Source organism: Strix uralensis, chromosome 6 (genome assembly GCF_047716275.1).
Source record: "Strix uralensis isolate ZFMK-TIS-50842 chromosome 6, bStrUra1, whole genome shotgun sequence".
Lineage (NCBI taxonomy): Eukaryota > Metazoa > Chordata > Aves > Strigiformes > Strigidae > Strix > Strix uralensis.
The window spans coordinates 27,876,234-27,900,077 of NC_133977.1; the positions used below are offsets into that span (position 1 = coordinate 27,876,234).

At 62.0% G+C, this 23,844-nt stretch overlaps 1 protein-coding gene across 1 annotated transcript; it reads right to left on the reverse strand.

Moving 5' to 3' along the window:
- Positions 1-9,657: 9,657 nt before the first annotated feature.
- Positions 9,658-22,358, reverse strand: WNT6 (Wnt family member 6). The gene is made up of 4 exons (XM_074872305.1): positions 22,263-22,358; positions 13,606-13,826; positions 10,407-10,708; positions 9,658-10,123 (listed from the first exon to the last, which is right to left on the reverse strand). The coding sequence occupies exons 1-4, from the start codon at positions 22,337-22,339 to the stop codon at positions 9,662-9,664; spliced, it is 1,062 nt and encodes a 353-aa protein (XP_074728406.1). The 5' UTR covers positions 22,340-22,358; the 3' UTR covers positions 9,658-9,661.
- Between the last annotated feature and the right edge of the window lie 1,486 nt (positions 22,359-23,844).

Sequence of the window (23,844 nt, forward strand, 5' to 3'; positions counted from 1 at the left end):
GTGTCCCTGCGGGGATGAGGCACGTGGGTGCCTGCCTGTGTGCGCAGGGGCGTGAGCGTGAGTGGCACGTGCTGGGGGTGTGACTCTGTGTGTGGGCACTGAGCGTGGCCGTGTACATCCCGTGGAGGTGCCAGCCCTGTTTTGGGCTCCCCCAGCCCAGTACCAGGGAAGCAGCGCCGCAGGGCCACCGATGCCTTTGGAGGAGCTGTGGATGTGGCTCCGTCTTCCCTTGACAGGGCTGCCAAGCACTTCCCGCCTCAGTTTCCCCATAAGCCTTTCTGGGCTGGGCACCCAGCTTATGTCCACCTCCTTGGCACCATCACCCCAACGCTCAGGCACCCCTTACCTTTGTGGAATCCTGCTGGGCAGGGAGTCTGCCATCTGGGAGCTGTGTGGTGGCCTTGCAGCCTGTCCCTGTCTCCTCCTGCTGCTCCCTTGGGGACAGGAGGGTGGCCCTGAGAAAGCCCATGGCAACTGGGCTCTCAGTGAACACTGTCTGCCCCAATGCAGCCCCTTCCCAGTCATGGGGATACTCATGGGGATACTTGTTGTCCCCTGAGTTTGGGTGCCCACCCTGGGGCTAGGGGGACGCTGGTGGCTGGGGGGCAGCGGGCAGTGCCCCTGCAGCTCCCCAGTGTCCCCAGCCACCATGGCCCATGCGATGTTGTAAACAGCTAAACAGCAGCTGGCAAAGCGCTCTCCCCCCGGGCAGGCACCACGCGTCTCTGCGCCGGCACAGCAGTGCTGGCGGGGGCTGCCAGCGCTGCTTGCGTGTCGATTCCTGTTTGCACCGGGAAGGAAAATGTGTTTCCTTTGGGAAATTAGTTACAATCTGGGGTTGGGCCTGAAGGCTGTGCTGTGCCCCTCAGGGGCTCTGGGTGCAGGGTAGTGGCATCCCCACTAAGGTCCCTTTTGCAGTCCTGGGGGTGCTGACTGTTCTCCTGCCCCCGGCTTCACTCTCAAGAGGGCTTAGCCTGTGGGCATGGGGCCAGCATCTACCCTCCGATTTTCCTACCCACGCAGCTTGGCAGGAGGGGCGTCAGAGACCCTTCTGTCCCTTGGGCAATGCTCTGAGTGCACAGAGAGATCCCTCGCACAGCACCGCCCTGGCACCCATCCCACTTCATCACAGTTGCCTCCCTCCGGGATCCCCCTGGCACCCCCCAGGCGATGTGGGGTGTCCCACAGGAGATTGGTAGTGCTGTCAGGACCCCCTCCTCAGCCACCCTGCCATCAAAGTGGCCAGAGGATACCTGTCCCCTTGCTGCAGACTTTGGCTGATGGGAGGTACGGTGTCAGGGCTGGGCAGAGCACACCAGGGGCCTTGTGAGGGTGACACACACTGGACCCCAACATAGTGGCCATTGCTCCTGCCCTCCTCATCTCCTCCCACCCAAGACCTGGCTCCCATGCTCCATTTCCCCTCTGCACCCTGGTACAGGCTGACTGGACACCCCCTTGGCAGGCGGGAGGAGGCAGGAGAGCGGCCCCCCCTGCCATGCAGCACCCTGGCTCAGGTGTCCCCAGCAGGTCCTCACTACTCCCTGCTTTCTCAGGCCACCCCAGGGGTTACACCCGGGCATGGGCTGGACCCACCAGAGGGTGCTCTGGGGGATCCTTTTGGGGGTCCTTCCCACCAGAAGGCAACTCCTGCAGCCCTGGGGACACTGGCACCCAGGCTCTGGGAGCGCAGATGTTTGTGTGTTCGTTAGGTTCCTGCGCACAAATAAATGCCAAGGCAAATCAGAGGGGAAACTCTTTCATCCTCCTCCAGCTTTTAATGACATAATCGCTTCCAAGAGCGGGTGTCTCACTCACACGCTCCTGCTGACTTGGGGAGGAGGCCGGCTGCTGTGTCCCACCATCTCAGCGCTCACAGTGGGGGCAGGCAGGGGGGGTCCTGTTTCCTCATGTCCTAGAAATGTGCCAGGGCTGAAGAAGAACCAGGTGATCCCTTTGCTCCAGCCTTTCTTCTGTGTCACACCGGCAAAGCCTGTAAGCACAAGATTAAGTATCTGTTGTAGCCTGGGGAACTGGGAGCCTACGGGACAGGATCTGGCCCCTCCGAGCAGGAATGGGTGCAGGCAGACATGCCAGGCTGGAAGAGGAAGCTTTGGTCCTGATGGGAGCATCAAGGCTCAGGGCAAAATCTGGGCCTTCTGTGAGCACCGCATCTGTCCTTGTCACTGCTGCAGACCCCTGGTTGGGGACACAGGGCCATAGGGCCATGGGACCTGCCACCTCCCAGCTTCTCTCTTGTCTCCAGCACCCCTCGGCAGTCCCACACTCTGAACAGGCCAGGGAAGGATGTGGGAAGCTCTCAGAGCCAGCATGAGGGGTGTTGCTCCCCAGAGCCAGGGCAGGAAAGGTGATGGGGGGTTCCTGGCACAGGGCACCATGGGGACACGCCTTGGAGCTCCACTGCCCAGGCCAAAGCACCCAGGCAGGTCCCTTCCTTCAGCAAGTTACGTGGTGCCCCATCATGTGCTTTGTTTAGGGGACTGAGGAAACATCCATCCCTCTTTCTCTTCATCCTCCCTTCCCTCCATCCTTCTGTCCCTCTGTCCCTCGTACCCTCTCTCTGTCCCTCCATCCCCCTTGCCATCCCTCCATCTCTACACCCCACATCCTCCTGCCCAGTCCCCAGTCTGCCTGCACTTTCCCTGCTCCTTTTTCCTTCCCTTGTGCAGGAGCAGGTCCTGCCAGCACCCCACACCAGGGGCTCCACACCCCCAGGAGGATGGGGCTGGCTTTTCTGTTGTTAGCTCCCTCAGGACCCTTTCCAGCACCTCCGCATGCAGCCCATGGCTCGCTGGCTCTGTTCCCCCCTTCCGTCCTGGCAGGTGTCCTCCTTTAGCCCCTTCTGCCTTAGGATAAGCAACCTCCAAGCCCTGTGCCCTGGACAATCATGCAGCAGTTTTCATAGGCACTGGATGGAGAGTCTCTGGCATCTCCTTGGAGCAGTCAGTCATCTCTCTGGGGCTTTGGGATGTCCAAGAATGACCCCCTAGAGACCCACGGCAGGGAAAAGCAGGGGTTGAGGTCTCTGCTGTATCATGCTGCTCCCACTTGATCTCACAGACTGGCTGCAGGCCCATGGATGGGACCGGAGGGCAGCACAGGGAGAGACCAGCCTGCTCCAGCCGAGCACAGTCCTGGCCATGCCACAGCCTTGGAGGGGCTGATGTCCCCTGGAACCACCAGGTCCAGCCAGTCTGTGTGTGCAGGTGTGGGAGGATGGGGCAACTCTGCCAACACAGAGTGGGGCTGAAGGGGTGCAGGGGGAAGTTCTGGGGAACCTTAAAGCACGGGGGAGCAGGAGGATGGACAGAGATGGAGAAGCACCAGGACAGGCACTTGGTCTGATGCCACCAGGACCTGGAAACCAGAGGGGAAGGGTGCTGGGACCTGTGTGGCTTGCAGTCTGCAGCAGGGCATGCGAGCCTGTTTGGAGGACGAGGAAGGAGAGGTTCACTGGGAGCCCATGTAGCCAGCCATGCACCCAGCCTTCGCCATCCTGCAGCGCAGTTCTCCTCGCTCCCCTGCCCGGCAGCACCCACGGGACCGGAGCGGCGGCTGCGTGAGTCAGGGCTGGGCGTGGGGTCGGAGCGACCCTGCCTTTTGCGGCAGCGTTAGTCACTGTCCCAAGTTGCCCCAGCCCAGCAGCACCGGAGCCCCCAGCATCGCTGCCCTCCCGCTGGCTCACACCCCGCGACCTGCCTGAGTCTGCTCGCCGTGACTCAGGAGCCAACCGCACGGCCACCCGGCCGGCCCAGCCAGTCCTCCTGGCTGCCCAGGGCTGGGGCGCTGGCAGGGCCTGGGGCAGTGGGTGCACGCCAGCCCCAGTGCCGTCGCTTGGCCACGCTGCCCCTCGTGTCAGGGCGGAGAGGTAGGATCTGTCCGCCTCCAGCCATCCCCGGGAGCATCCTTGCAGTGAGGCAGACCTTCCCTCCTCATCCTCCTCCCAGCAGCTGGCAGTGGGTGCCACAGCGGCAACAGGGTGCAGGGAAGGAGTTGAAGCCCCACTGTGGGTACCATCCCGTGGAAGCCTTAAATGCCAGGGCTGGAGCAGGCCCTCACCCATGCTGTCACCCCCACACCACAGGGACTGGCTGTGCAAGGGGACACCCCATGGCAGAGCAGCCTCCAAGCTGGTTGGGGTGCTGGTATGACCAGGATGGGGGATCCCAGCACTGCCTCTGGCAAGGAGAGCACATCCCCAAAGGGCCAAGCTGCCGGCTGGGGTGGAGGGGAGGTGGCAGGATGGGACTGCCTAAGCCCGTCTGTGCAGCGCTGCCCCGGGCACCTCTCCCCTGCGGGGAGGGATGCACCACCCCAGGGATGGGTGGAGGGTGTTGCTCCCCAGGCGAGGTCGACAGAGCATGGAGCTGCCTCAGCAGCCACTTCTCCTGCAGCTTCGCCCTCCGGGGGTAGGCATAGTCAGAGCTCCCTCCCCAGGCATGGAGGATGGCTGCTGCCTTCGTTACAGGGTAAGTAATGAGGCCACAGGAGCGGAAGGGCTTTGGGTAAGGTGAGATGTTATCAGTCAGAAACAGGACCCAGGAGTGGGGGGGTTCTGCCCTGCCCTTCTGCTGGGGGTCTGAGGGGTGCTCTGAGCAGGGGGGCGGTGCGGGGAGCAGCTCCCTGCCAGCCTCCAGAGCCCATCGCCCTCACAGGCGCTGCTTGGTGTGCGCCATGCCAGCACGGCCAGCCCCGAGGTGTTGGGGTTGCACAGACAGAGCAGGGCCCAGACACCAGTGCCAGAGAAGGTTGAGGAAAAGGAAGAACACAGACGTCTCATGTTCACAGGGAGGATCCCCAAACAGCACATCTGGGAGTCCTTGCACACCCCATCTCCTGCCCCTCAAGGGCTCATGCCCACTGTCTGCACCCTGCCTGGGGTGCCCCACGTCCCAGTGCATCCCCTTGCCTGGGTGCTTGGTGATGCCGCAGCAGGGCTGGCCTGGGCACCTCCCCCAGCACCCACCTCCCCGCTGCCAGAGCCAGCCACTGCACACACCAGGGTCCCAAGAGCAGGGCAGAGCTGGGAGCAGTGGACTGGAGGGGTCAGCAGAGCCCCCACGGCGAGCAGGGATGAGCTGGACCCTCCTGGGCAGGTCAGGGTGGATGTGACCCCGTGGCTGCATGGGTGACATCTGTCACTGGGAGCTGGGGTGGGCACAGAGGAGGACAGTTCCAGGCAGCTCCCTGGAGGGAGCAGCAGAGCCTGGAGAAGGAGAGTTAGAGGCCTCCGGGGCCTGGGGCTGGGCAGGCAAGAGCCCTGACCGGGACCCAGCTCTGCCAGACAGGCAGCCCCTGGCTGGGCACCCAGCAATGAGCGGGCAGAAGGACTGCAACCACAAGAAATGGGTTTGTTAGAGGTTTCGGGTGTTGCTGTCCGAGCCTTCCCTCAGCTGAGCTGGTATGCGGGTTTCTCAGCCTCCCCCTCATAGGCCTATCTGTGTTACTCCAAAATTTCCTAAAAAGCTTCTTTTTTTTTTGGCAAAAACATTCTATTTTGATCTCAGTCCAGAGGGATTTTTTTTTTTTTTCAAGTTTGATTGAATTAATCTGTCTGGCTGTTTTCAACTAGGGCAATTGAAGGGAAAATTGTGCTCTTCCCATTTGAAACAAATAAAATGAAGCCATTAATGTTACAGAGGTTTGGGATTCTTTTTAAAAAAAAAAAACCCACCTAAATATTATAAACTTCCTCTTTTTCCCTTGGGAAAATCCTGCAAGTTTTGCAGTGTAATCTGCCCAGCACCAGGGATCTGGGCCACACACTCACACGTACAACTACACCCCCTGGACTCCCCAGCTACACATGGTACCCACACAGCCACCTTTGTCCACCCCTGGCTCACCCCCCACCCCCCCCCAAGAGCTGGGTCCTGCCTGAGCACTGCTCCCAAAAGCATGGCGCCAAGAGTCTGGGAGGGAATCGGGGGGCTCATACATACTCACACACACACTCCCATGCACTTTCTCCCAAGTACAGTCCCAAGCACACCCATACGCTTACACCCCCCGCCACAAGTCCCCATGTACATCTCCCCCGGCACAGCCACCTGCACACCCCTGTGCACCGCCATAAACCCCCATGCACACCCACATTCACACAGCCCCATGCACACCCCTATACACCCCCCCCACCCCCCCATGCCCTCCTACACATACCCCCATCCAAGCTCCCTGGCTGTCCCCGTGCCCTCCCATGCACGCCCCCTGTACACCCCCCCATGCACTCCCTCATGCCCCCCATGCATACGCACACCCTCGGATACCCCCAAGCCCACCCCCATACCCCCCCCATGCCCTCTCCCCACGTTCCCCATGCACTCCTCCATCCCCCCATGCACCCCCTCATACACCCCCCATGCACTCCCTCATGCCCCACATATACAGCCCCCCACAGACACCCCCAACCCACCCCCATACCCCCCCATGCCCTCTCCTCACGTTCCCCATGCACCCCTCCATCCCCCCCCATGCACCCCCCAGCCCCCCCCGGCCCCCCCTCCCCTCCCCGCCCTGCCGTGCCGTGACACAGCTCCCCCTGGCGGCCGCCCGGCGCCGCGCCGATCGCCCCGCCCCGCATCCCGGGTTGCCACGGCGACGGCGGGGATGCTGCACCCCCCCACACACACCCCGGGCTGGGAACTGCGGGCTCTTGAGGGGGTTCAGCGGGCTCCTAGGGGGTCTGGAAAGAGCTGGGGGATTTCTATGAATCTAGGGGTCTCCTGGGGCACTTCTGAGGATCTGGGGAGTTACTAACGGGGATGAGAGGCACCTAGGGACTGCTGGGGCACTTACAGGAGTCTGGGGTGGGGTCCTAGTGGACAGGGAGCTCTTGGAGTGCTCCTGGAGGTCTGGAGAACTAGGGGGCACTGCTAGGGGTCTGAGGACCTGGGAGATTGCTAGGGGGGTCTGCTGGCTGTTCAGCCCTCTCCAGACTGCTGGGCCAGATCCAGCCCCTGCCTGGCTATTGGCATCACCTGGCTGTGCCAGGGCCTCTCCTGGCCATCAAGGGAATGGACTTGGCTCTGCCAGCTCAGGGACAACAGGGAGCAGTGGTAGGGAGTCAGCAGCCCCCATGAGAGCTAACTCTTCTCCCCAGTTGGGCAGAGCACTTGGAGATATCTTGGAAGTACAGAGGAGTCACCCCACAATCAGTGGCCAAGCGAGAACCCCTTGCCCCTGCACTAACTCCATTCTCCATCTTCTTCCCCCTCCACATTTTTGGCTTTTGTGGTCTCCAGCCTTCAGGAGCTGTGATTTGGGGCAATGTCAGAGAGGACACAGGTCTGATTCCTTAAAAGAACTACCTGTCTTCCTCAGGGCTTATCCATGATCCAGACCTCCAGAGCCATGTCCCTGCAGCCAGGACCATGAAAGCAGCCCATTGTGGGGAAACTGAGGCAGACTCCAGAGAAGGAACTTGCTGAAGTTCAGAGCTAGGACTCTGACATCTCACAAAGAGATTCAGAATTCCCCAGTACAACTAGCTGGGATGGCTCTGGGGGAGAGCAGGAGTGACCCAAAGTTTCACAGGACCTGCCTGAAGTGAGCTCCCCTGATGGGCAGCCCAGGCCTTGAGGTGTGCTCCAGTGTTTCTAATTCGAAGGGACCTGCTCAGCCTACAAAATGGGTCCCTGCATCTCCCAGTGCACACAGACCCTGCATCTCTGCAGCTCTGTTCCTGCAGGGCTCTCCTGCACCCACATGTCCTCCCTGTCCCAGACATACCTGCACAAACACAGTAAGACACATGCAAACAGACATGCTCGCACACAGGCACACACGGGGACAGTGTCACCAGCACACACACACATACTAACAACTTGCTGCATACATGCACGAAGATGTGTGGGCCAAGTTGTTTGCGCACCCATGAGGGGCTCACATGCACAGTGATGGGTGTGCACACAAGCTCACACGCACACGTATGGTCATGAACACACGTAGACGTGTTACCTTGCATGCACACACATGCACACCGAGTTGCTTGCATACACAGGTACCTTCACGCGCACCCACCCAGCCCCGCTCACACCCACCCACGTGTTCCCATGGGCAGGCGTGCAGCCAGGAGTTCCCGGGAGTCCCATGTGCCTCCCCTCTCCCAGCTCCGCTGTGGGCAAACCAGGAGGGAATTTCCAGCTGCAAAGCTGCAGCTGACAGATTTAGAAGCTCCCGCCCCAGTGCTCGCTGGGCCAAGTTAATGGTTCACCAGTACCCTGCTTCCCCTTCCCTTCCCTGCTGGCTGCCTGGGGGTGGGCGAGGAGGGACCCGCCGGTGGGCTCCACCAGCACTCCACTGCTGCTCCCCTTGCCTTGCAGCGTGCCCAGCACTGCGAGCTCTGCCCCTGCCCTGCCTGGCAACACTCAGCCTGCGGGGCATTGCCTGCCTCGGCTGAGAGCCCCGGTAGCCCTTTTGCAGAGGGGTGGACGGGCAAAGCCCCCATGCCCTGTGCTGTACCACAGGAGCATGGACCTCTCTGCCCAGGCAGCTCTGGCTCTGCTGACATCCCTCGGGGGCTCCTCTGCCCAGCGTGGCATTGCAGTCGAGCGGGCGCTGCGCACACACATTCCCCTCTGCAGTTACCTAAACCGACAAGCTGGGTAAGGCTGGAGAAACCAGTTCCTGCAGGCTCCCTGCAGGAGGGGAGGGACCCCCTCGGAGACCCTCGGAGCCTCTGAAGCAGAGGGGTGGCAGCCTGCCCCGCTGGGCAGCCAGGCGGGCTGCTCCTCGCCCTGTGTTTGCCCACAAGGGGCACGGGCTGATCAGGTTACCAAGACGTGCCTGGCACTGTGCCGGCCAGGTGAGGCTGCACGTGGCTTGTGGCATGCCAAGCGAATGCCTCGCATGCCACCAAGCCAACAGTGTCAGTGCCATGCAGGGCTTCCCTGTGCCAGGCCCCACGGTGGGGATTGCAGCGACAGTGGCTGAAGATAGAGTGAAAAGAATAGAGGATATCTTCAAGAAACTCACAGCCCATCACCATGGTGTCAGGGCAGCTAGCTGTACCTCCTGCATGAGACATGAGCGAAGGGACTGTGGACCGCAGACCACTACAAAACATCTCAGGTTAGGTGGTGGTGGGACACAAACTGGCATCCCCAAGTGATGGTGGCCATGGATGATGGGAGGAGAGACCCATCCAGCCTGGGGGCTGGAGAGCAGGGCAGGAGAGTGCTCGCCCTCATCCTTATCTGGCTCTACAACCATGGAGAAAAGCAGAGAGGGGATAAAAAATGAGCCGGGCTCTGCCACAGGTCCCAGCACAGCCAGCACGAACAGGAGGCTGGAGGGAGTCCGGCTGATAGGGACTCACAGCCAGGGCAGGATGGCTCTCCGGCCAGTCCCGTCCCGGTATGGTGGTCAGCGCTTCCCAGCCCTCCCCAGGAAGCGCTGTGGCACACCGGCTTTAAATAGCTTTATTAGTGGAAGCTCTGCACCTGCAGCCCCCACTGCATGGGCTGTGGAGATGCCAGGTAGCCCCATGCTGTCCCCTGGGGAAGCTGGGACTCCCCGGGGCGCAGAGCTGAGCTCACCCACGCCGTCCCTTGCCATCGGCTCAGCCTGTCTCTGTCCCAGGGTGGGCCGCAGCGTGAGCCTGGGGTGGCCCTCCAAATTGTCCTTGCCCGATTCCAGACTGTCAGACGCAGAGGCTGAGCTCCTGACGGACGGAGCACTTGCGGCACTGCACCACGCAGCACCAGTGGAAGCGGCAAAGGCAGTTCTCCTCCAGCACCACGGTCTCGTCCCGGTGCCCTCGCCCACAGCACAGCAGGTCGCACCCACTTGTGTCCATGGCTGTGCTGTTGCAGACGCGGCCCCGGGTGCCCAGCGAGCCCGTCTTACGGTTAGCTGAGCAGAAATCAGGCGAGTCAGCCGAGTAGATGAGGTCCTGCTTGTCGGGAGGCTTGATGTTGTCCCCCACGGGGATGAGGGTTTTCCCGTCGTTGCCTCCCATCACCTTGAAAGCCCCATTGAAGCGCTCGAGCAGGCGATCCCCCACCTCACGAAAATGGGGCATCTTCCGCCAGCAGGTCCGCAGGGTGCAGGAGCCCGACAGCCCGTGGCATTTGCACTCTGTCCTCATGTAGCTGCGCACCGCCTGGGGAAGAGACAGTGATGTTCAGCCTTCAGTCCCCCGCCTCTCTGCCCAGCACCCCCAGCCAAAACTCTGCTTCTTGGTGCTGCCCTGGCCTGGGAGAGGGTGCTGAGGGGGCACAGGGGGTTTCCAAAACACCTGCAAAGGGCTTCTGAGAGATATTGGGTCCATATTTCACCCAAAGTTGGTGCAGGTACATGTTTGGGGGAGATAAAGGTGAAGGGTTGAGCTGGGAAGGGCACAGGGGGTTGATGCTTGCAGAGGGCAGGGAGCACGGGGGCCTTACCAAGCGCCCAGCTTCGTTGTTGTGCAGGTCAATAAGAGCTCGGATGTCATTTTTGCCCTTCTTGCTCTTGGCATCCATGAACTGCTGAGATTTCTCATAGCCGAACTGCACGTCGTCCCCGCAGCCCCCCCACTCCCAGGCCGTGCCCTCCGTGCCCGGACCCACCGTGGGCGAGGGGGGAGCCCGGCTCCGCGTCAGCTCGCAGCCGCACTGCAGCAGCTCGCCCATGCTGCAGGCCTGCGTGATGGCATGGCTCACCCCGGCTGCCGTGATGGCGTACACGAAAGCTGTCTCCCGGATATCTGCAGGAGAACAGACAGGGCCAGGATGCGGGGTCAGCTCTGGCAAAGACTCTGCAAGCAAAGCATCCCCCCGCCGACATCCCATGGGCGCTCAGATCTCCCCTCCTCACCCTTCCTCTGTGCTCAGTGCTGCTCCCCAGGTGATGCACCCACGCTGGAGTGATCTGCCTGGGGCAGGAGCTTGTCTCTTGCAAGCAGATATGCAGAATCTGAGGGATGGCCAGGCCTTGCCAGCATTCCTACACCCCAGCTGTAGGATCCTAGGGGCAACAAATCTGCCTTCCTTTGCAAGGACGGGTGCTGCCCCATAGGCAAGAGGGGAGCTTCGAGAGCGGGGGGGGTCCTGGGTGACTAGGTGGTACACACAGCTTCCTCACACTACCCTACAATGTCCCTTCAAGCAGTAAAAATCCCAACTCCTGCTGCAAACTGGCATCCAGAGAGGAGAGAAGTGCTGCGAGGGAAACCGCAGGTACCACTCACCCCTCTGCAGGGTGGCAGTGATGAAGCTGTGTTGCCCGCTCTCCCCCCATACCCGCTTTGCCACGGGGCGCTCCCTGCTCCCCTCCCTCTGCCGGCACAGCCTCCACCCTGCAGGATTATTTATTATTAGTATTTGCTCCTGTCTCTCTCTGCTCCGGGACACGAATTCCAAGCATCTTTCCCCTGCCCGGACCTGCCGCTCGCAGCCGCAGCCAGCGGGGGATTCTGGCAGCAGGGGTGCGGCGCCCTGCTTGGGGGGCTCCCGCACTCCCCCCCACCTTGTGCCAGGCAAACCTCTGCCCACCCAAATGCCAGGGCAGGGCTGGCCCAGGGTGGTGACACGCAGGGGGTGCCTGGGGCATGGGAATAGAGGGGAATGTGTGTTTTGGGGAGTGCCGCATCCCTCCATCTCCAGCACTCTGACTTGGAGGGGCTGTGGGAAGAGGGGCTCCTGGGCACAGCTCCATGAGCGGCTCCTCCACAAGCCCACGCAGCACCTGATACCCACTGGTGTTGGTAGAAACTGAGTACACCAGTGCCATTCTAGCAGTGTCACCGTGGGGACGGGTGTCCCCTGCACTGGCTCAGCCAGACCCAGTACACCCTCCTATCCCTCCGAAGCCCCATGACCACCCAGCTGCCTGGGGCTGGCAGAGCCCTCTGTGGGCAGCCCGCAGTTGGCAGAGGTCCCTGTGCCACCCTGCCAGCCGGGGCCCCGGGGGCATGCCGATCCTCTGACAGCTCCTCCAGACACGTGGCTGCCCCCAAGCCAGCCTGCCCTGGCACGCCACACCTGGCACAGGCAGCAGGGATGGAAAGGGAGACAGCTGTGACTGTGCTGGGGAGGCCATGGCTGGGAACCAGAGCCCGCTGCAGCATCCTTGGAAAGAAGAGGCTGTCAGATGGGATGTACCCATCTGATGGCAGCTGGGAACCCCCAAAAGTTTGGGATGGTTTATGCAGTCCCTGCAGGCTTACAGGGAGGCTCGTTCCTTCTGGCTCCTCTCAGTGTAGGGCAAGCTGTCTGCTTCTGACACCCATGATGGAGCCCTGGGGACCTCCATGCCTCTAGCTGGGATGTTGCATGTCCTCAGAGTGTCAGGGGCTCCCAAACTCACCGCTGTCCCCAGGACATTGCTCATCTCCACCACCCCAGCAGCTAGGCTGGGACAAAGAGAGCATGGTGGCTCCTTCAGCATCCCCATGCCTGATGCGCCTGTGCTTCCTCCAACCCAAGCTGCCTCTGGGTACCCAACAGCTCATCCACCAGCATCACCCACTTGCCACCTGGTCAGGCCCTGGCACCCTGGCACCACCCCGCTTCCAGCCTGGAGCCCTGCCTGGCACAGATCACATCTGACTCGCTGCCAGGTTGGTGTGAAAATAGGTGACTCCAGAGGCAAGATTGTCCCTGTGTGCCGTTGATCTCTGCTCCTTGACTGAATACACCTCCCTGTGTTGGGGGAACCCACACTTGCAAATCAGCTTTTTAAAAAAGCCTGATGCCCTGCCATGGGCCAGTGTCTCCCTCAAGGCCCCAGCTCTGCCCCTCCACTGGTACCCAGAGCTGCCAGGTGCTCAGGGTGCCCTGCCCCTGGCAATGCCCCCAGGGAGGCCACCCCGACCCCCCTGCAAGGCTCAAGGGCATACCCGCTCTGCCTTGGCCCAGTGGATGCACCAGCAGGAGATGCACCACCAACAGGGGCAAGACTAAACTCACCACCCACTAAGTGGCCCTACCAACCCGAGGTGCTTTCATTATCTCCCTCTTCCCTATCCACCCCGAGCTTCTTTCCCTGGGGAGCGTGGCAGGGCTTTCCCATCCCTTACAGACTCAGAGGTGCCCTCTTGCTCTGCCCCTGCTCCGGCTTTGATGGGCCTGGGTTTGGAGCACTGTATCCACCTCTCTGGGACCTGCCCATCCCTCCCTGCCACCCTGCCCTTGTCCTTTGGGGTGACATGAGGGTGTCCACCCAGAGACACAGGGATGAGGGGGCAAGCACTCCTCTCTTCTGCTCCCTGCAAGGCCAGGAGAAGGGATCTGCAGGGCACCCATGGGGCTAGGGGCAGCTCCCGGCGGCTGTGCACTGCCTCCCACCCGGGCCCCTTCCCCCAGCACACCCCGGGGTCCCAGGGGAGCAGTAAATCACTGCCAGACGAGGGTGCATTCTTGGGCTTTGTGAAGCCCCGCACTGTCTGGGAGCATCGGTAATTGCTTCATTACAACACGGGGAGACATGTCCCGGCAGTAAAACCTCAGCGTGACTGCACCAGGGAGCACTGAGCAACTCCCCACACACACACACACAGAGGTTTGCACGCCCAGACTCTGCTCCGGGAGTCCCAGGGAGACACATGACCAGGCAGCTGGAGGCTTTCTGGGAGTTGGGAAGCCGAGGAAGTGTTGGCCTTACCCTGCTGCAGGATCTTGCCGAAGTACTTGCTGTGGCTGGTGCAGTTCCAGCGGCGGAAACGGAATTGGTACTGGCACTCCCGGACACCCAGCTTGGTGCCCTTGGCCACCTCCTGAACGATCTCCGGCTCCAGCTGGCACAGCTCCGCCTGCTTCCCTGCCAGCCGCTTCGTCTTGCGACAGATGCTGTTGGGGTCCATGACCAGGGGGCTCCCCACTGCCCTGCAGGAGGGACAGTGAGCAGAGCAAAGCCAGCACCCAAACCTGGGGGGGACCAGGGTGGGGATGGGGCATGGCCAGGCCTGCTCCCAGGGACAGAGCGGGCCACGGGGAAGTGCTGGCTCAGCACTGAGCCTAGGTGACCAGGGGACAGGGAGACGTATGCAGGGAGGGCAGGACAAAAGGTATGGGTGACACCTTCATGCCAGCACCCAGGAGATAACTTGCCCTGCCCAGACAGTTGGGGAATGGGGCAGATCCCCAACTGTGGGGCTGGCTGGAGGATGATGCTGGCACATGCCACTCCACACCCCGAAGCCCTTGGGAACATCCCTGGGGGTGATGGCGGTATCACCGATGTGAGGTGGCAGAGGCTCTGTGCTGCTCAGCACCTGCTCTTTGGGTCTGGCACTGGCCCAGCACAGCCCTGGCTTCACGGTGTGACTGATGCCCGCTGCAGCTGAGGCTCCCAGAGTCCTGTGGGCACAGCAGGGAGCCCAGCCAGCACCCTTGGTGCACTTCCCCCTCTCCGGGGGGGCTCGCTGCTTTACCCTGTGGGAGACGAGCCGAGTGACCTTGCTGGTGATAAAGCCCCTTGGCTGCTGGCCAGGCTCCCATGCTCGCCTCCCGCTACCCAGGCACTGGCCCCAGGGGAATGGAGCCGCAGGCAGACGTGGGTGTGTGAGGGAGGGCTGCAGGTGGCATGGCCAGCACCGCTGATGCCAGCACGGGAGGGCAAGTCTCGGCTCGGCCCATGTCAGAAGCGTCTCCTCCTCGCCAGCACAGCTGGAGCGAGGTACCTGATTCTCCGGGCTGGGAGGCAAAGTCTGAGCACGACACCGCACTCCCCGGCAGGCCGCTGGCTACAGAAACTCCTGTACTTTCCCCACACATATTGCCTGGAGTGCCCCCCATGGCACGGCTCGCGCAGCTGCGCAGCCCGCTGGTGCCGTGCCCCGTGCCGGGGCAGGCGATGCTCCAGCTCGGCTGCGGACAACGCCGGAGACGCAGTGGGCAGAGGGCAGGCACACCACGCTGGCGGCCTCCCACCCACGCTGCCCGTCCTGTGGCACAGAGACCGGGTGACCATGGGCCACCCCAATTTAGCACGCTCCAAACACAGCCCCACATGGCCCCGCCTCGCCTCCAGCACCACTCCCACGGGCTCAGAACTTGTCCTGCTCGATAACATGATTGTTCTGGCTGCGGATGCCCACAGGACCCCAGGGCTGGACTCAGCATTCCCCAGCACTTTGGGATGTCCAAGGACTGCAAGGCCATGTCCCCTGAGGTTCCCTAGGGACCAGAACCCAGGTGGCCCATGGTGCTGGCAGTCCTGCTCACTGGGGAGCACCGGCTGCTCTGCAGCTTCCAAACCCAGACCTTTATAGTCTGGCCAAGCCCCAGGGGCTCGAAAATCACAAGCTGAATCTCGGTGTTTAACTATATTCTGGGTTTCCTTTTCACGCGCAGCTGGGGGGCTGTGTTTGGGACACCAGGCTGCAGGACTTCGCTTGCCATCCTGCCCCCGGTGCAAACTCCCTCCGAGGCCCTTGTTTGAAGCTTGAGGTCTTGCCAGGGTCCCCCCGCCCCATATCAGGCTCCCAGGCTGTCCACATCTCCTGCTCACCAAACACCAGCTGGGTTTGGGAAGGACGTGCCCTCTTGCACAGCCTGGAAAAGGAGCCCTTATGCTTTGGCTAGAGGCTTAAAGGGTTAAACAGCTCAACCAAGAGGCACAGCCTGGAAAGGTGACCTCCAGCAGGGAAGCTGAGCCAAGCCCACACCACTGTTGGGGAGCATCCTTCTCCCTTTGCTCCCCGCAACTCAGTTTCCCTTTGCTGCATGATGCACAGGCACCTCTGCAAAGGGATGGGGCAGCTGGGAAAACACTGCAGGGCTGTGGCTGGGCTGGCTTAGGTCCCTCATCGATGGGTAAACTGGGGCCCATGTGAAAAGCCACCAGTGAGCCTGTCCAGTCCCATCGCACAATGACCACAAGAGGATTCAAGCCTCCATGCCAGGCTCCAAGCTCGCCCTCCCTGGGGACCGTGGGGTCCCAACATCCCCACGGGATGGCGGAGGTTTGGCCGCCTGCTCTGGCGGGGTGGGGAAGAAGGGGAGCTGGGACAGGACTTTCATTAAAAGACAACTCTTTGTACTCATATAAAAACGATGCGCCAGACCCCCGGGGCCATCAGATCAAATGCTGAACTGTGGCTCACCCCAGCCCGCCGGATCAGGCTGGGAAGAAGAGCTCAGCCCCGCAGGGCCGGGGGGCGGCGGGCGGCTCGCCGGCATCGTGGGGGTCCCCACCCATGGCCCGGGCGGCAGTGAGGCCGGTGGGAGCGCACAGGAGCTCGTCGGCCATGCTGACGAGGCGTGGGGTGGGCTGCCTAAGTCCGGCGCAATATTAATTTCCGCTGGCCTCCGCTTTGTGGCGCGGGGAGGCTGCCGGGAGCCCGAGAGCTGTTTTGCTTTGGAGGGTTTGGGGGGGGGGGGGGGGGGGGGGGGGAGACAAGGGCAAGAAAAATGCTGCCAAACTGCTACCGCTTTGGCAAGGGCTCCGGCGCGGGGCCCAGATCTGCCTGAGCTTGTCCTGCTCCAAGGCCTCCCGCATCTACAATTAAGGTGCCCCACCTCTGCCGCCGGGCACTCCTCCCCCTGCCCTGGTGAAGGAGCCGGGTCGCCAGCCCGGCTCCCCCCAACCTGCCCGGGGCACCCCGGCCTCCCGCCTGGCAGCCCCTGGACAGGCTCACTGTCTCGGCAGCATCCCTCCTGCCTGTCCCCAGCGTCCTTTGCTTGCTGCCGAAACTGCTGCCGGGTGGCTGCTGCCTCGTCCTGAAAGGAGCCAGGACAAAGAGCTCCACTTTCTGATGTGATTTCCAGCACCCCTGTGCAAACCCCCATTGTTGAAAGGGGAAACTGAGGCACGGAGGAGGAGCTGCAACCTGCAGCCAACCTGCTGCTGTCACCCCTTTGGCTGCCACAGCTACAGCCAGAGACCTATCCCAGTGACGCACGGGAAACAGGAGTCACTGGCACTTCTGATGCAACCCCTGTGCTCTGGCCTCACTGCAACAGAGCCTGGGGCTCCTAAGAGCCATAACCACCAGCTTTTCCAGCTCAGCTCACGGTCATGGAGCCTCCATTATGTCCTGGTCTGGTTCCCAGGCAAAATCTGGGATTTTGGGACCAAGGAATCTGGCACAAGTCCCCATTTCCCCCCTGGACATGGAGCTGGTGTGGAGCAGGTCTTCTCCTGGCCCTGCCAGCAGACTGTGATCCAGGGGAGCCAGGAGGGTTCCGATTTGCAGGAAGCTGATGGAGACGGACTGGCCACATGCCAAGGAAGAGAATGGACAGCCTTCACAAATGGCACCCCCATGTTGGGTGGAAAAATGTCTCCTTTGGTCCTGATGTCCCTGAAACCCTGAGGGAGAGTGGCAGTTGTGCTGTGCCAGCTCCATGTGGGACCAGCCGGGTCTGCACCCATTGAGTACTGCTGCCTGGTGTTCCTGCTCTGGGGTAGCAAGGGAAGCCATGCCTTGCTTCCAGGTCTCCATCCCAGCCTCTGAATGCCTTCAGGAGGGGAAGTAGGGTGCCAGGGTACCCAGCCCATCGCCTCGAGCCCACAGGCACTTCTCCACCTGCTTGTAAAGGTGAGAGCTGCAGGATGCCAACCCTGGAGAGCCAAGCTCCATCCCCAGCGGGACAGGTCACCCTGCATCCTCCCCAGTGCTGTCACATTCAGTGACAGTCCCGCAACGAAATCGGACATGGCAGGAGCCCGTCTCTTTCCAAGCTGTGCAAACAGGGTGAGGGGGACACACACATGAATTTTCACCCATCCAGCTTTCCCTTCAACCCACGCAGGCGCGCAGCGGGTACTTGGCCCCTCACCCGGGGCGATGCGTGGGTGCTGCCACTAACCAGGGCAGCCAGGTGTGGAAAGCGGAGCAGGAGGCGCACAGAGTGGGGGTGAGTAAGCAGCAAGTCACTGCCCTGGGGGGGCACAGCTGGGGCTTGGCTGCCAAGCAGCACCAGGGGCACCGAGGGAATAGGAAATGCTGTGGGTTCAGGAGAGCAGGGGGACGGGGTTCCCTGCCCTCCTCCTCACACCTCCTCAGCAAGGATGGGTTGCAAATAGTTGGGATGCCGCCCAAAGGAAAGAGGCTTTGGCGTGGCATGGTGTCAACCCATGGACCTGCCAGCTGCAGGGTCATGCCGAGGCCAGGTGCTTGCGGGCAGGAGCTGCCCAAGCTTGTGCTGCGGGTAGTGTGGGGCATGGAGGGAGCACATGCCCACAGAGGTGGCAGTCTCAAAGCCATGTCCAAGCCCTGGAGGGCCTGGGATAAGAAGAAAAGGGACCACCCATCCCTGGTCACTGCATCCTTCCTCTGGGCACTCTTGGAGGCTGGAGCTAGGGTGGCATGAGGGCTGGGCTAGCGTATGCCCAAATGTGGGTGCCACACATGTCAGCAAGACCTTGTATGTCCTGAGCAAATATTAGGGTGTGCCCAGCTCTGCCTAGCACCCTCCTCCACAAGGGGGGTTTGAGGAGGCCAAGCCTATGATGCAAAGCCCAGCTGAGCCCTTCAGTTTGGGGCATGCACGTGGCAGGGCTGAGCAGCCTGAGTGTCACCATGGGAGAGTGGAGGTGACCAGGAGTAGGGGTGAGGGGGGAAAGCTCAGTTGTCTTTGGGGGAGGAGACATGTAGCCCAATTCTGGAGCCGGTGCCATCTCAAAGAACACAAGGGAAACTTTTTCCCCTTTGAAAAATCCAGCAGGTCAGCAGCTGCCCCAGAAGGGACACAAAGAGATGGCACTGGTCAGGGGCTCCTGTGCTGGGAGGTGCTTTGCTGCCTTCACAGCGCTGCTCCAGGGGTGAAGGCATGCCTGGGACAGCTGGGCAGCCCAGTCCACCAGGCACCATGGGGAGCCATGGGTTGTGGTGTGGCAGGTGTGGGTCAGCAGGCCCGGGGGGTGACTCACTATGGTCACCCCAAGGCATGCAGGCAGGGCCCTGCAGCCCGGCAGCCTGCCCTTACAGGCTCCGCATGGTGCAGGTGCCAGTCAGAGCAGCAGAGGAGAAGAGGAGGGCACCGGTGCATGAAACCCACCCAAGGGGTGTGTGGCTTCAGGGGATGCAGGGCCGGGACCCTCTCAAGCAAGGCTGCAGCCACTGGTGCTGGTGGATGGGTCCTCCCTGAGCTCCTCTGACAGAGCCCCACGAAAACCTGGAGATGCACTGCCCATCTGCATCCATGGGAAGCAGACACAGGGCAAATGTCCATCCCCCCCAGGCCCCTCAGACTCACAGCTGGAGTGGAGCACATCTCACCTGGGATGATCTTTCCCCTTGCTCTCTTCCACCTCCTGATTGCTCTCAGTTGTGCCCACATGGGCACTGGGGAAGCCCAGCTTTGCTCACCCCCATCCCCACAGTGCCTCCATCCCTGTAAGCACAGCCCAACCACAAACTGGCTTGGCTGAAATCCTGCCCTGAATCTGCCCGGGGCTCCTGACACACCAGGTTTGTCTGCCCCATATCCCTGCACCCTCGGGGTCAGCCCAGGAGCCCCAGGCAGTCCTACCTGTCCTGTTCAGGGAGAAATCACTGTTGCACAAGGAGCTGGGTGAGAAATATGAAAAGATGAGGGGAGGAGGAAGAAAGAGGTTTTACAGGGCTGGTGGGAGCAAGGGGAGACTATTTGCTGCAGCCTGGCACTAACCAAGGGACCAGCAGCACCTGAATGAGACACCTTTCCATCAGCACTGACCACAGCCTGCTCCCCTCTGCCATGGAAACGTTCGTGTACCTGCCCGTCCCTCTGTCCCCCTGCCTCTTCTTAGACAGAGAGGCACAGGGCGTATAGGACAAGGGTGACTATATCTTCAGTGAGCCCTCTGGGGACATCCAACCACAATGAGGACACTCTTTCTCAGGCTACGATGTCATAAGCATGATGTCACTGCTTGTACATCACATCCAAACTGTTCTCTGTAGATGCAGCCATCTGCCAGGATCCCAACAGGCGCAGTTACCACCCATCAGTGGCCAAGCCCGGCTGTGTGCCTGGGCTGGGGCCTGTGCCCCCCAAGGACCCATGCCTGCTGCACCCTGCTGTGCCACTCTCACAAATCAGTTTGTCATCAGCATGGGCAAAAAATGCCTCAAACAGGCAGCCCCTTTGTCCCCTACCACTGCACAACCAGAGGTGCATTACCCAGGGGTGGGATGGGGGGGTGGTAAAGACCTTCCTTTACTGTCCAAGGGGAACATGCCCCCTTGGCTAAGCACCCACGGGTGCCCAGAGATGCACACGTGAAGGCGTGCCACCAAAGTCCCTAAGCATTGGTGGCAGAGACAGCAAGGAACAGCCCTACCAATGCCACCCACCCTGAAGCTTCCAGGAGCCGTTACACAACACATGGCTGCACCCCTGAATCCCTCCTCACCAAAAGCAAAAGCCACAGACACCAGTGCTACCCAGACCTGGGAGAGGGGACAGGTACCAGGAGCAGGCGTGTGGGAAGATGCCTGTCTTGAGCTGGCTCAAAGGGCTGGGCAGCGCCCGGACCTCTCTCCCCCGCACGGGAAGAGCTCCCTGGAAATGAGGGATGACCTCAGCCGGGGGCCGGAGATCCCAAACTCTGGGGGAAGCAGCTCGTGAATCAGCCGGCTGCTCCAGTGCCCCGTCCCGGGAAGCCCGGCATGTCCGTGTGGTGGTGCTGGTGGCCTCATCCACACATCACCTCCTCCCGGCTTGCTGGCTCCGGAGCGAAGCGGAGTGCGTGCTGGTGATCCCTCTGCAGCCGCTCCACTGCCCGGCGCATTCGGCCGCGCTGCGTGCAGCTGGGTTATTATTCTTAAATTAAAGGTTCCTTTTCTTCTTCTTTTTTAAGAGAAGAAAAAACAAGTTTGACCCCTTGCCCTCCTCTGCCAAATCCTGCTAATCTCCCCGAGCCAGTGCTGCCAGCACACGCATGGCGTGGTCACGGCACCAGCAGGACCCAGGCTGGGCGGCGAGACTCAGCTCTGAGCAGCCAGGGTGGGGGGCAGTGGGTACCCCGGTACCCTGCCCTTGTCGCTGCCGTCTGCCTGCCCCCGAATTGAAGGCAAAGTGATCTCCTGCTTCACCCCTGCCTGCTCCAGCCGTGGGCAGGATGGGACCGATGTCCCTGGAGCTGGGACATGGGGCATGAGCTTGGGGGTGAAGGCTCACCAGGTGGGTGTTGATGAGGATGGGGCAGAGAAAGCGGGGACAGCTGAAGGGACAGGTGTGTGTGCGGACCAGCAGTCTGAGAATAAGACAGGGAAAAATAGCAGCTCTTGGGCAGCAGGAGGGACTGTGCCCTGGGATGGCACAGCTACCACAAGGCAGGTGGCAGGGAGAAGGGGGACCCTCTGCACGCACCCTGCCCTAGCCAGGGCTCACCCTGCCTCGCTCTCCCCTCCTCTAGCAAGAAAAGCAAGGCAAGCCCCTCTCAGACCCGCGTTAACCCCTCCCCAGCATTAAACACAGCGCTTGGGCTCCAGGGCCGAACTCTCAGCTGGTGTACAACTGACTGTAACAATACCATTTACACCCACCCCCCCCCTTTTGCCTGGCACCCCAGGAGCCAGGGCTAGCGAAGGGGATGGAGCTGCAAAATAAATCACTGGCGGGCAGGCAGGGGACTGGGAGGGGAAAGGCTTATGGAGAGCTTTATTTTAGGGGTCAAAAGAGTGTGACAATGTGGAGACGAATAGCCTCAGATAATGAATGATAGCCCGGACGGCACGCCGGGGAGCTGGAATCTAAGCACTTAAAACCGGATAAAGACAGGCTGGGTGAAATTCTTAATAGATTTAAATAGTTCATGTTTCGACAGATACCTGGGCTTTCCAAGGCTGGGTCCCAGCTCTGCGCCTGTAATGAATCCCCCACCCCCTCCGGTATCCTGCAAGGCACCGTCTCTGCCTTTGATGAAGGCACCATTACAAACAGGGGTTTTGTCCCCGCTGCGTCCAGGCCACCGCTTGGGAGGGGACACCGTAGGGACCCTCAGGCTTTTAATTAAAGTTGACTTATTGGAGGGGTCTGGAGGCCCCTACCCCCCCTTCCCCAGCCCTCAGGCATACAACCCTCTGAGACTGCGGGCTTGGGGTGCGGGGAGGCAGGCTGCAGCTCTTTCCGCAGGACCTGGGTGCCCCATACCCCTGAGGGTCCCCCAGCCTGCTGTCCCCAGAGCCCTCATGTGCCCGAGCCCCGACAGCGTGGGGGTGCCCCCCATCTGGATCCGCCTGGCCAGCGAGTAGCAGTCCCCATCCAAGGGGTGCCCTGGGTGTAGGGGACTCTGTTGTCCCCAAGCTGGGGAGGGGGCACCACTCCCGGAGAGAGAGGGACCCTGTGCGCGCCCTCATGGCTCCCACCCCGGGGTGTCCTACTCACCACCAGAGCCCGATGATGTTGGCGGGGCAGAGGAGGATGAAGAAGAGCCCCAGCTGGGTCCGGGAGGAAGGCAGCATCCTGCCAGGGCTGAGGGGAGCGCCGAGCCTCCTCCGCGCCCCCGCGGGGAGCCGGGCAGCCGGGGTCGTCGCCGCCCCGAGGGTTCGGCCGGGGCCCCGGCGGGTGGGTGCCCGCTGCCTCCCTCCGCCGGGCCGGGGCGGGCGGGCACCGCGGCCGGCGGGGCTGGGCTGGGGCTGGGGCTGGGCTGGGCAGGCACCTCCGGGCGGCTGGAGCGCGGCGCGGAGGCTGCTCCGGAGAAGGAGGAGGAGGAGGGACGGGGCTGCGAAAGCATCTGCCTCCGACAGGGAAACCGGAGCCCGGGGGGACGGACAGGGCGGGCCGGGCGGGGGGACTCCTGGGTGCCAAGCTCGGCTCCCGGCGCGCAGCCACGGGCACGGCGTGGGCACGGCCACGGCCACGGGCACCCTCCGGCAGCGGGACAGTGGCCGCAGCCCGCCCGGCCCCGCGTCTCGCCGCCGCGCTTGGACGTGCAGCCCTTTTAGCGAGGTCTGGCTGGCACAGCCCTGTCCCCCGCAGCCCTGGGGACCTGGCACGGCCCTGCCTGGCACAGCCCCACCTGGCACAGCCCGGCTCAGCCCTGCAGCCCTCGTGGGAGCCTGCCTGGCACAGCCCTGCCTGGCTCTGCTCAGGGTCCTGGCGTGGCCCTGACAAACCCGACCCGGCCTCAAGGTCCCCCCTGGCACCTGCCTGTCACTCTCTTGCCCAGCCGTGACACTCCTGGCACAGCCTTGCCCAAACTTGGCACCCCTGTGTTGCCCCCCAGCACAGCCCTGCCTGGCCCCTGTCCCTGTCCCTCTCCTGGGTCCATCTCACACAAGCCTGGCTCCGTGGCCCTGCCTGCCCTCGGACCAGTCTGTCCTGCCTGGGGACACTGGAGGATTGACACACCACCCCACCCCCCCGCAAAGCATCTCCCAACACTTGGCTCCAGCTCCTCTGGGGACACATCTCTGGGGCAGGAGGAGATGCAGGTGGGTGACAGGAGCCAACCCCAGGAGCAAAGAGACCGGGAGAAAAGTGTGGGGAGGGTCAGCTTGTTTATGGTGATCTCATCTCAGGTGCAGTCAGGACCCAGGAGGGAGACAGCCCCCAGCACCGGATCACAGCAGGCAGCAGGAGCTGCCTGGGGCAGGAGAAAGCTGAGGGGCCTGGGAGGTAGCAGGTGGGGGGGGGGGGGGGGGGGGGGGCACACTAGGACCGGGTGGCTGGGTACAGGAGGAGCTGGTGCCAATAAGATGCCACCCCAGTTTTCCCCCCCTGAGCAGCCTCAGGAATGGTTTCCCAGGGCTCAGCCCAGGGCCCTGGGTCTCCGCTTCCTCTTGCACCCTCCGTGACTCACAGCAGAGCTTGGGGATGCAGCTCCCACCTCTGCAGCATCAGGGCCACGGATCCTGGGGCTGGGACAGTCACCCTGGGGGGCCCTGATCACCTCTGCACCCACCTCTGCAGAGCACCCAGCCAGACTACTGGGTTACCCCGAGGGAAAGGGAGTGTCTGCCACCAG

Excerpts from the sequence above, each read along its gene's own strand:
- WNT6 (XM_074872305.1), bottom strand. The coding sequence starts at position 22,339 with ATGCTGCCTTCCTCCCGGACCCAGCTGGGGCTCTTCTTCATCCTCCTC. Across the intron at positions 13,827-22,262 it reads AACATCATCGGGCTCTGGTG|GGCAGTGGGGAGCCCCCTGG; the intron begins GTGAGTAGGACA and ends TCCCTCCTGCAG. Across the intron at positions 10,124-10,406 it reads ACAACGAAGCTGGGCGCTTG|GCGGTGCGCAGCTACATGAG; the intron begins GTAAGGCCCCCG and ends TCTCTTCCCCAG.